Source organism: Streptopelia decaocto (assembly GCF_964273445.1).
Source record: "Streptopelia decaocto genome assembly, chromosome: 12".
Taxonomy (NCBI): domain Eukaryota; kingdom Metazoa; phylum Chordata; class Aves; order Columbiformes; family Columbidae; genus Streptopelia; species Streptopelia decaocto.
The window spans coordinates 12,438,569-12,451,477 of NC_138667.1; the positions used below are offsets into that span (position 1 = coordinate 12,438,569).

General features: G+C 36.3%; 1 protein-coding gene across 1 annotated transcript in view; it reads left to right on the top strand.

Moving 5' to 3' along the window:
* GABRA1 (gamma-aminobutyric acid type A receptor subunit alpha1) overlaps positions 1-12,909 on the top strand; it is a 39,146-nt gene that overhangs the window by 11,345 nt on the left and 14,892 nt on the right. The window contains exons 4-6 of the mRNA XM_082063425.1: positions 4,317-4,384; positions 10,087-10,307; positions 11,907-11,989. Of these exons, the coding sequence (XP_081919551.1) occupies positions 4,317-4,384; positions 10,087-10,307; positions 11,907-11,989 (372 nt within the window). The remainder of the gene's footprint in view (positions 1-4,316; positions 4,385-10,086; positions 10,308-11,906; positions 11,990-12,909) is intronic.

Genomic DNA, 12,909 nt, shown 5'->3' on the forward strand with positions numbered 1-12,909 from the left:
AGTAAAGAAGGACTAGATGCTATACTTAAATCTCTACAAACTGAAAGGGCTGAGTTTGGTCTTTTTTTCCACACAGTAGGCAACACATTGATGCAAAGGCAACTGTAAAAAGCCATAGAAGCCCCTAAGAAAATTGATTTTATACAACAGTAGGGAGGTAGGGAGGATATGAGCAGCATTGAGCTGTTAATTGGCATGGAGAGAGCTGCCACGACACCGCGTAGCTCTCCGGAAACCCTTCCTGGCAGCACATACAGACGGGTAATCACAGGACGGGTCGCTTTTCACCCTTTTGGTCCCTACTTTTACAAAAACAACAGCATAACATTCTTATGAGTGTATTTGTTGTGCTTCTTCAATCAAAATACTTTATAGGATGCGGAGTGATTAGACTGTATTACTTTTTTTTAGTAATACTAGTGTAAGCTATACAGGCATCTAAATTCTTTCATTCAAAACTATAGGAAAAGTCGTCTCCATTTTAATAATTACAGCACATACTGACACAAGACATGCAGGAGGAGCAAGTGCATTACCAAAAAAAAAAAAAGATAAAACTAATTTAAACCACCAAAATATGCACTTCAAATAAGCCTTGTGCTCAAATACCAGCAGGTCAGAAAGGGAAACAGTTAACATACAGTTTCCTATAATAAATAGGCTTATTTCCTGCTGTTTAAATAAATCTGTTTCTGTATTTCTTATTTGGTTCTCAATTTGTAATCCAATCACAATTCTAGCAATAATGAGCTCCCTGGGAGTTTAAATCAAAATATTTATTGTTATTAATTTTGAGAGTTTAGGTTAGCCTAGCATCATTAGCAAAACACAGTAGTTGTAAACAGCAAAATTACAGTAGTTGTCATTGACTGGTGCTTTCACAGCCTGATGTGGATCGATTGCCTGAGGCTGTGCTCCAGAGTGTCCAGGTGTGCTACTCAGTTGCTATTTTGCTGATCAGTAACTACTTGGGCTCTATGGGTGCCTTACAGTAAAACTAGTAAGTCATTAATAATATCCTTGGGTTTGTTTTGTGTTTACTGGAATTGTTCTATATTTTACAGATATCCCTATATTACTTCGTGAGATAGATGTTACAGCCAAGAGACATGGTTAGCATGTCTTTACAACTGATGGATTTATCCTCAGCAGTCTGATCAGCTCCTTAACCTGAGCTTGTTTTGTTCAATAACTTAGAATTTTCTGTAGTTCTTAGAGACATTGTGGAGGTTTTGAATATAGCTCAGGATTTGGAGTTCCTGAAAAATGCATTCTGAGCATTTGAAGCACAGTTTAAGCTTTCCCATGGCAATCAAGCTGCAAACTGAACATGGTTAACCTTGATTCTAAATATATATCCCAACTGTATGAGTAAACACATGTCCTATGCAGGAGTGACTCACAACTTCTGAAGCTCTTAACAAAGCACAGTTGAATCATCTAATTAGTAAAACAGTAAACAAAATCTCAAAACTTCCATATGGCTTTGGAGGGACTAAGCTTTTTCTGTGTGTTCAATTACACTTTTTTTCATTGCTCTTGAAAATGAGGTACATATCAAAGAAAAAATAAATCATTTGGTGGTGTGTACAGTGGTTTTATTTGAATTTGAAGAGACCTGGGATTACTCACTTTTCCACTACCTTGGAAATCTTCCATCTTACTACCAAAGCCTTTAGTTTCCATTTCTGTGTTCTCAAGTGATTTCCTTAAGCCTCAACCTCTCCACTATGACCACATGTCTCCCAAAACTAGATTCAAGATACCACTACATGATATGCTGCTAATTCAAAGAGTATATTCTGTGTTTGAGCAAGGTAAATCCATTAGCTATATTATATTAAACAGAAGCTCACTCAGAGCTGGGACTCCGAGTTTACACCAGTAGGGATGAATGCATTGCACCTGAAGAGCTTCTAGCATCTTCTGTCCCCTAATGACACCAGTGGATGTGCCTCAATGGAAAGGAGATGGAGAGATGTGGAGTCAGAATGAAAGATCTTTAAGAGAGTAATTTGAATTTTACTTTTCAATATGAAAAACACTAATAGGTTTTACGACTATATTAGTTTCTCAGTCTTAAGAAATGGCGAGTAAGTAGCTGGAATTTAAAGAATCCATTCAGCAATGTTCTACTGGCTCTTGTGAAATCTTCATCTACTTGTTCTGCCAGCTCTTTCATCCAGATCACAGCCTCTTGAACTTCTGTGAAAGTGACAGGCTGAAGGACAGAAGATTTCTTTTTCCAAGCCAAGTAATTTCTGGACAATCATATGATTCTTCCAGTAACAGAAGACTATTTTCACTAGATTTTAACTTCTTTAAGTCCAGAGCCAATTAGATGTAAAGAGAATACTTAAATTACTTTAAGCCAGGTGAAAAGCTTGTAAGCAATAATAAGGTCACACATTAATTTCACAGCCAAGTACCACCTGATTTTTGCATTAACTTGGTAACAGAATACAAGCGTCACTCACTGCATTACTGGAACGGCAGTAGGATCAGACCTAATATAACATCCGGATTATCGCTGTCTCACAAAAGGACATATTTTATTGTATATATATCAAACGTTTATAATAAAACCAATTACATTTATATATATTTAGAAGTTGTAGACTTTTTAAATGGAAGTGAAAAACCTGTATATGCATTCTCAGAAATTATGCATCAAAAACAGAAATTTATGTTACTGGCTGCTTAACCTTGATTCCATATTTCACTTCTGTTAGAACATTCTTGTAAGATGGAACAAATCATTCTTAAGCAGTCTAAAGTCGATTGAAATTAGAGGGTTGTATTAAATTACTTTTCTATTTTAATTATTTTCTAATATTTAAATAACAGATAGCTACATACATACATTTCTTAGTCTTACGAAAATTTTTGCCTGCTGCGTGACTTTTACATACTATATATGTACATTTTGTTTAGTCTCTTTAGAATTACTTTTAATATCCAAAATTTCTCAATTTTTTTTAAATTTATTTGAGAAATGTATCACACCTTCCACATTTGACATTTTTACCAAAACCCCCACATTGGCCTGTATAGCACTATAGTAAATGTATTCAGATTTACACCAGCATAAATTCCGAAAGCTGGTGGGGTTAGCGCCACTCAGCAGTGTTTGGATTCATGCCTCCAGGTGGTGTTACTCCCTGCAGCTATATTTAAATTGAGTTATTTTGATATATGCCATCCTGGGTGAATATTTTTGCGATGTGTGGCTTAGAAAATACCAATATGTTCACAAGTGACTGATACTCCGTGTGTGTCTATGTGTGTAGAGGGGGAGGAGAGGAAGAGGGAGGTTAAACTTGTGCATTTCTCAATGTGACTTTTAGCAGATCTGCAGAATTCAGATGTTTGGCTCTTTCTGGAGATCAGCACCATTTTAGGTATCTCAGACTCAGCATTTGTGACCACTAAAATAATGAGATTCTTCTGAAGTGGCAAAGGGCATTGTGCCGTGGAACAAATGGACATCCTTGAAATCACAGAGAAGTTTACCTTTATGGTACAGCATATACATATAATCTGTGCTAGGCACATCTTATAGATTTCTGCATTATTCTTCGTACTAATCTATCACTGAGGCCTATAAAACAAATTTGGTAGTTTAAGGGAAAACTAATGTTAGTGCACGTGTCAATTTAAAAAGAAATCTAAACCATTTACTAACTTGAACATTTATACCTAAGTTAAAAATTGTAGCGGAGAAGTTTAGCTGATATTTACTTGGAAAAAAAATTATCTGCTTTTTGTTTATTGCAGTTAAGGGTAATACAGCTATTTCTAACTCATACCAATAAAATATCTTTATGTTTCTATACACTGAAGTGTATTCTCTCTCTTTTTTTATTCCACGTTTCTGTGTCTCAATGCAAAATACATAATTCATAAGCCCAAGGTTAATTATTAGAGACCTTCATTCAGCTTGTCCAGAAACACTGAGTACCCAATGAGACTTCTGAGTATTGTGTAAAATACAGAGCGCTATTTATATTGTCAGGCAAGAAGATTTATCAGAGAGTGAAAAGATTTACACAACAGTGGAATTACGGCTGCTGCACTGTGGCATCACAAGCCATGTCTCAAAGAAGTTCTGTGGAAACGCTCTGATAAAAAAAGTGTTGCTGACAATATTGACTGTGAAATGAAATCTAGAAGCAATAAATTATCATATCGTAGACCGATTTTAGAATGGCTAATCAAGACCAACAATTTTTCTATTTATTGTGAGAATTAGTAGTGGTTAGATGCAATGAAGACTGTTGATAGACACTCACTGTCCTAATTTCCTGCTTCATCAGAGCGTGTAACTGAAGTGAAGACTGACATCTTCGTCACCAGTTTCGGGCCTGTTTCAGATCATGATATGGTAAGTGATGGCCTGTATTTCTACTGCATTCATTTTCTCTTGTCTTTTTAATTTGGAGGCTGAAAGATCCATGCAATAACTTATTTAGTCCTTTTAAGGTTGCTTTTGTTGTTGTTGTTGTTTTTAAACCCTTGATTCCAAAATGCTGTCAGCTTTTATGTGCAACCATTCCTGCTAGCTGTGACTGCATTTAAGTGCCCTGAAATTAGCAGCCTCAGTGACTTTAATGATGTGTTTTAACAGACCTTATATTTGCTACATAATACGTTATGAAATGCATTAGGGTTTGGATCTGTATTCTTCTGAGAATGATTGCTCAGGTCCTTGCTGGCACATCACTGATCCAATTTGACGAGAAAGATCATCATCTTAAAATGCAATTAACACTTATGCCTACAGTGTGACATCTGTACAGTCTAACCTGTATTTTTATATTAAAAGCTACTGATCAATGGGAAGTGACTTTCCCAGATCTTGGCTGCTGAAAGAGAAGATTAATGAGAGAATTAGTGTCACTTCTCCATGGAATTAATATTAAAATCAAATTGCTAGATAACTGCAGGGGATGGAAAAGTTCAGAAAACTGAATGAAGATGCTATGAGCCCTGGTCTTGAGAGAGATTAAAAATTGTGTAAAAATATGGATAAGGTACTTCAAATTTTGCATATAAATGACATCTTCACAAGTAGGTTGTTATTAACAGGGAAAGCCTGGTCTGCAGCTACTGGTATCTGCTACATCTTCTGTTAGGATGAATGCTGGAAACATCCTCATTAATTTAAATGAAGAAAACAGTTCAACCTTGTGGCTGGCTACATTTAGCTAAAGACATTCACCAAAAGAAATATGGGGGCGGGGGAGGGGAGGGAAGAGAGAAAAATTATCACAGGAAAGGAAACAAGTTCCATTTCTTACCACAAAATTGTCGGTGGTTTAATTTGAATTAAAACCGTAGACAGGCCTGAAATACCAGGTTATTACAAGTTTCTGACTACTCAAAACAATGTTAAAGGATGGAATAACAGAAAAGTAACTTTTGCAATGTAGTTTATTTTACTAAATTAACTTTATATAAAGACACAATTTTCCCAATTGCTTGGAAAATAGCAACTATAAAGCCACAGTCAAATACATAATTGCAACTGATGCCATGATATTTAAATGAGAAAGAATAGCTTGGCCAGCACAGCCGTTTTGACCAGTCATTCTGCTGAGGAGACCTGCAACAGAAGAGTAATCCAGGGAAATAGCTAGACTGGTGATTTGTCTCCTCAGCACATATAGTCATCTAATGACTTCTGCTTTTTTGTTCTGTGATAAACTTGTGAAGTTACAATGTCTACTTAGTAGTCTAAATTATATAATACATTAAAAGAGGGAAAATTCCTTGGATTAAAGATTGGCAGAAACTACTGACATCCACTATTTGTGTTCTTGTTAATCGGTTCAGCAAAATACTTCATGTTGCTTCCCCATTTCTGTCTCAAAATAGATAACCAATTACCACTGGAGAAACCAAAAACTTCAAACAGTCATGTGGCTAAAATATACATATTTTTAATTCAATAGTCTTTGAATTAAAACTGTAGCAGCTGCAGTTTGAAAGTGATTGGAGGTTGCTGCATTTTTGCACAGTCCTGTCCTCTTGCTAATTTCCTGAAAATTAACATAGTTTAAAGTATGGACGTAGATGTTTGTGGGAGGTGAACAAAAAAAGAATAGATATATGCAGGTTAATGTATGCTTTGCATTAATATTTATTAGAGTTTTCTATAAGTCACCTGGCTAAGTTATCATTTGCTCTGTTGAGTCAGATTTACTAGAAAACTCCGATTGTGAATGACAGTCTAAAAAACAAATGGATGTGAACGCTTTCCTACATGTAGACCTAAGTTTAGAGTAACTGACAGGCTTGCTGAACTACCTGGGACTATAAAATGTTTGGTCTTCAGCATCTACTCATACTTTGTAGTTTCAGGTGACTTAATTATTAAGTAGAAGGTAAAGCTAGTTTGGCAGCCACAAATAATCTTCTTTCATAATTAGGAAGAGGCATGCTTGAAAAAAAAGTTATTGACTTCAGGTTCAGTATAGCTGAATTACTACAGCATGAGTGATCACTACCTACCAAAAAAAAAAAAAAAAAAAAGTCTCAAAAATAATTAAAAACCCTACCACACTGGCTCCTGATTTTCACTTAAACAGGAGAAAGAATTCATCAGTCTCGTATTTGAGTATATGACCAAAGAACACACAGGCAGGTGTTCATATGTTTTGAAAACTAAGGAATTACAGAAAAGTATTTAATGCAAAACTCCTACTCACCTCTCCTAAAAAGTAATGTGTGTGCAGCCTACTCACACCTAACTCTTTTGCTTAGGAAATAAGTGTGAAAATCAGAGAGAGAAAGATAAAGTAAAAACTGTACCAGAATATAAAGTTTACATTAATTTCAATGTACATTTAGTGCAAAGTCCTCTATGCATACTACAGGTTGGTTGTAGCAACCATCCTTTGAGGGCTACCCCAAATTTGCTCCAGTGAGCAGATTTACAGTAAGTGTAGGACTGGCCTGTGGGACTTGGTGACAGGGAGGCCCCCCTGGCAGCTGCACCGACCCACCGAGGGAACCACGCGCTGCTGCCTGAGCCCAGGACTGAGGGCTGAGAACTGGCAATGAGCTGCTCCAGCTGACGCCATATGTTATGAAACTGCAGCCCCAGTGAGACATCCGCATACCTAGGCCATCTGTTTGCAGGAATCCAGAGATGCAGTTATATAGATAGTAGGCTGATATATCAGGGAGTACATGGTGTTCCTACCCACTCTCTCATACACTCTTTTAAGAACAGTATAGACATAACCTGTTATTCTATAACTAGAGTGTCTTGGTTTGCTCTTAAACTTGTGAATAAAGTTAAACAGGAAAAAAACCCACACTTTTTTTAAAAGAAAATCTTCTGGTTTTGGAAGAATTTTGCAGGTTTTCAGACGTGGTCTCTCAGATGGTGGATTGAGCTAATGAACAGATCAACTAATCAACAGGCTGCTCTCACATGACTCTCACTTTTGTGAAATTTTTGGTGTATTTTATCTGGAATAAGTAGAATTTTAAAATTATCCTTTTTTCCAAAGACAGATTTTTTTTTTTATTTTTTTTTTCCTACTAAATCTTTGTTCCCAATTCTTCTGCACTACAAGCTCTTCAGGAACAAATTTCTATTTTACTGCCTTCCTGTACAGCACCTTGTCTGATGTAGACTAGAGTGTGCTCTACCCTGTGAATAAACAGCCTCTGGGGAGAGATATCAGATGAGTAAATTTGAAAGCTTTTAAGTCAACATATTATAAATATTCAACACCATATAACTTATTGCGAAGGTGCAGGTAAGAATCTTCTTTCCTTTCCAGCACACTAAGGAATGAAGAGTCTCCTCTGTGGAGAATTTATTCCAAACTTCACCTTGCTCATATGTTTGCACGCAAACCACCTCTATAGTACATGGTTTGGAGAAAATCCTTCTGTTCTGCACAGCATCCTCCTGTAGAAGAAAGCCCTAATCAGAGTATCTGATGACTTGATCTTGAAGATCAGCTGTCTGTTCAGGATTCATTTGAGGAGAATTATTGTACATGTTAAAGTGGGTAGTGAAAGCTAAGGACTTAAGAAATCTCAGCCAAAATGAATTCATCCTATATGGTCCAACAGCCTGGGATACAGGAAGATTCAGTCTGTGCCAGGCACGACCTGTCAGCTGCTTTTTAATTGAATTTTGTCTTATGCTGTCAAGCCCCTTATCAAATCTCTCAGACTCCTTGTTCTTTTCCAGCATAAGAACCTTGTGTTGATACAAAGTGAAGAACCAGACTGTCTTCTCGCAACCTGTACCACCTTCACACTCGCCTCCTTCTTTGCAGTTGAAAGAGATAAAAAGGGACTGGCTTACATGCACACAGAATGATGTCACTTTCCGAGCATGTCTTTTACCTTCCCCGTGTGTGTAGGAGGAAGTTTTCTTTGGAGCTAGTAAAACATGGAGGAAATCCAATATTTTAATGCCATCTACTGCATTTTAAACCTCCTTCTCTCCTACACTGCTGCACACTCAGGACAACATCTTGCATGCAGTTCAACCTGAGGCCCCAGCGCAGCAAAATTCTGAAGCAAGCAGTTGGCTATAAGTATACAACTGCTGTCACTAGAGCCGAATCCAGGCTTCAGCAGCTCACTAAACACATGATTAGAAAACTGGAAATACAATTAAGTATGCACCAAAATTATTCTCAGGTCTAGGATGTAAATAAAATTAGAAATAAAAAAAAATCAAAACTCAAAAAAACCCAAAGACCACCCTATGGATTTACAACATTTCTATGTCCACAAGAAATTTATTTAGGCATTTCATGCCCTAAAATCAGGAAGAACACACCACCAATAAGAATCACCATTCTGCATAGTTGCACAAGAAATAAACACCCCACTATTGCTTACGTTGCACGGAGCATTGCCATTCATCAACAGAAAAATCACAAGTCTAAAGGAGCGTGCCACAGAGAGATTTTGCTTACTTGTTCCAGAATGTTTCTCTTTACTAACATATTCCTTGAGGCAGCTCTTTCCCTTATAGCTGTGTGTGCCTTCACACACAGGAATTTTCTTTATTTTAGGATTTGCCATCTCCACTGGCAAGAGATCTCAGCAACGGTTCAGTTTCTCAGCCAAAAGATTATCATTCAGGGTATTTCTGAACAGTGTTTGGGTATCTGCTTTTGACATTTCTCACAATATCATAGCCATGAATGATGGCAGGGGCAGCATAATCCCATATTGAACTTTTATGTCAGAGTGGAATCTTTCCTGGGAAAATACCAGACTATACTGCATCCACAAGAGTTTTTCACATTTTCACCCCACATACATTGATATTTTACAGATAATACTTCACCATGTTTTCCCTAATCTCACCCTCTCCCTCTTAAATTTGTTGCTATTGCTTTAAAACAAATAATTCTTTCATTTTGTAGTGAGTGTTGGTTATTTTGGTTCTCCCCATGTACAGCGAGTCAGCCACTGCACCTCTTCCCCTTTGGCACAGTCCTTGCAAAACTGAACTATAATCCTTGGTCCAAAGCTGTCCTTGGCTTGGGTTCTCTGTAGTCCAATTATTTGGACCAACAAGCCATTTCATGCCTCATAAACCAGACCACATAATTTTAGTGACCTTTGACCTTTTCACAGGTTGACTACATGTTTATCCTAATGAAACCCTTGTAATGAAAGGCTCTAGCAAGACACAGTCTTAGCAGGTTTGTTTTCTTCTAAAAAACATGTTCTTCCTATGCTGGACATACTACTCACATATACCCACAGCTTCAAAGTACAGTTTTACGGAAGGTGAAAGAAAACTGAAAAAAGGATGAATTATTTTGTTTCCACTATATTTTATGTCAAATTCTTGTCAACTTTTGATATACTACTCTCTCTAACATTTATTCTGTTGAACACAGTAATGGTATTGTAACTGTTAAATAACCAGCTTCAGGTACATTGTAAGTAATACACAGAATGAACATTATGATAATTACTAATTTTACTATTATTCATCTTGCTTCTAGGGAACAGTAAGAATACACTTTTCAGTTTCTCATTTTTCAACATATGGCATCATAAGTGTTTATCTTTTTTTCTGAATTGATGTAGGAATACACTATAGACGTGTTTTTCCGTCAAAGCTGGAAAGATGAGAGATTAAAATTCAAAGGACCTATGACTGTTCTCCGGTTAAATAATTTAATGGCCAGCAAAATTTGGACACCTGATACCTTTTTCCACAATGGAAAGAAGTCAGTGGCTCATAACATGACGATGCCAAATAAACTATTACGAATTACAGAGGATGGGACATTACTATATACAATGAGGTGAGCCCTAAAATACTATATCCTTCATTTAGTTTGCCAGTTTAACCTGTTACAGCATAATTTTCCAAATGGAAACAGTTTCCTTTTTGAGAATAATTTGATTCCTGCTTAGTAATTATTTTCACAACAGGCTATGGAGTGATGGACAAACTGAGACATTTGCAGTGTTTGTTTTGTTTTGTTTTCCCTCCTGCTGTTTCCTACCTTTACGCTCCCTGGATGCATCTTAATGCTTGATTTTAAAAATAGATTTATAGTATTAGCAATCCTTAATTTGGATTTGCTTTCAAGGATTCCATCAGCAAAGTATAAAAAAGCCTGAAAGTTAAATACAATCTAGACTACTAGATTACAAGATCTCTGGATCCTATAGAAAGCAGATTCTAAGAACTAGCAGATGCACACAGAATTCATTGCCTATTCTTCACATTTCTTGTGCTTGGAAAAACAGAGCATGACAGTCTAAAGATAAATATTTCTTATTTCATTAATAACAACAAAAACAATTAACTAAAGCATTTGGAAAGTTAGGAGAAAAAATTACTTTTGTGCTGGCACCACTTTTACTGGAAATATGTTATGCTCTTCTGTTGTCAGCAGAGGAGTTAGATAAAACCTTTTGAAATAATGATGACACAGGGTCATGGAAATGTGCTGGAGTAAAAGAATGTAAATTAAACAGTGGGAAAAAAAAAAAAGGTATGTTTTCTTTACAGAGCTACACGTCCCCTATTTATATCTCCCATGGAATCAAACAAGGTATAAAGTGATTCTGTTGACTCAAAGTCAAGATGGATATGTTAGCATGTAGGTGAACACTGAGTTTTCTTTAACAATTTGAAGATGTTTTTAAAAGCAGTACAAGAATTGAGAGAAAACAAAGTCTTGAGGCTTTAGGTAGTCTGACAAATGTGTTCAGATTATTCTGCAACATCTTTCAAGACTGCCTAGGCTGGGGTAGAATCTGCTTGGCTGGTAGTTATACAAGTCCACTCAATTTTTTCTTGTCTTCCTAAATGCTTGGCTGTTAGGGATTTAATCCACAAGAACACTATCTTGGCAGCACATTGTTCACTTATATCTCCTTTTTTGACCATAACCATTTCTATTTGCTCACCTTTGCAAGCTCCTTAATGGAATCTTCTGCCTAGTATTCAAGTATTATTGTTCATTCCTTGCTGATGTCTGGTATGTGACTGTTTCTAGTTTATTTAATCTCTTTTATTGAGAAACATGTTTGCACTCAAGCTGATAGCAAAAAAATTATTTCAGCAAATGTCTGAGCATCCAGAATGGGCCAATTTAATGACGGCAGCAAGGAAGCAATTCCAGCTTCTAAAAGATTTTAATCCTCATGCCAAGTCAGAAGTCTGAGCGTGTTCCTGCTGTACGTGGCAGAGGGGCTGAGCTGGTCTCCCTGCTGTGTGTATACGGGCCCGCCAGCACCCCCAGCCCAACAATGCAGGTCCCATTCTAGCTGCTAATTAATCATATAACAGATATTATACTATGCTTATTCTATGTGTCTTAGTAGAAGTCTATTCACTATTTCTTTGAAACCAGAATAAATGTGTCCTTTTGCTCGTTAATCCATTATAGATTGACTGTGAGAGCAGAATGCCCAATGCATTTAGAAGACTTTCCTATGGATGCGCATGCTTGCCCCTTGAAATTTGGAAGCTGTAAGTTTATTTCAAATAGAGGTTTCTCCCTTTTTAGGCTACTTTATAAGAGTATTTTGCAACTGAGAAAACCTCAAGGTTTTAATCTTGTGTATTTTTCACTTTTTATTGCAGGCTTGTATTTTTATTCAGAAATATATATATATTTATACTTAATATAATGGACCTCTTTCGATGTGTCTTAATATCCTTCGATATCATGCCTGGACATTCACAAAAGAGAAAAATTACAGTGCTCCAAACACCTAGAAAAGTAGTTTGTCACACAGAAAATGCTGTCAATCTTATAGTTGCTTTATTTTGTCAAAAGCCAAAATCAATGTTAGACCATAGATCAATGAATTGATTTAGTCAAAAACAATTTCCCTACCATAGTTTTGGCCCGTTTAGAACAAAATTTTGCCTAAGATTATAAAATATTCATATTACAGTCATGCAACATTTCTGGAAGTGGAAAATCTGACAAATCTCCAAATGGAGTCCTACACTTGCAGCATTTGTAACCTTCGATTAGGGAACATACTGGATGAAATGTAATGTAATTTAAATCAGTGTAATAACTGACAAAGCTTTCTGTAAGCTGAGAATGCTCCCCAAAACTTTCATTTGAATAACAACCAACCTGACACTGATACTTTTAACATAGCTAAACATAGTATTGTTTTAAAATTAAATATATCACCCCCCCAACTCTTTAAGTAAGAAAAAAAAAAAAAAAAAAGAAGAGCTGTTTTACTCTGGTTGATTCAACAAACAAGGAAGACAAAAATGTGTGAAAGACGTAATAGTGTACAAGATGTTTCCTCAATGGCTACTTTTTTCTAGTAGAAATGGGTCGTTTCACTGATAATGGGTACTTAGTGACTTGATCTATTTTAGAAGTCAACAAATAGAACACTCAATTCATTCTTCACATGTTA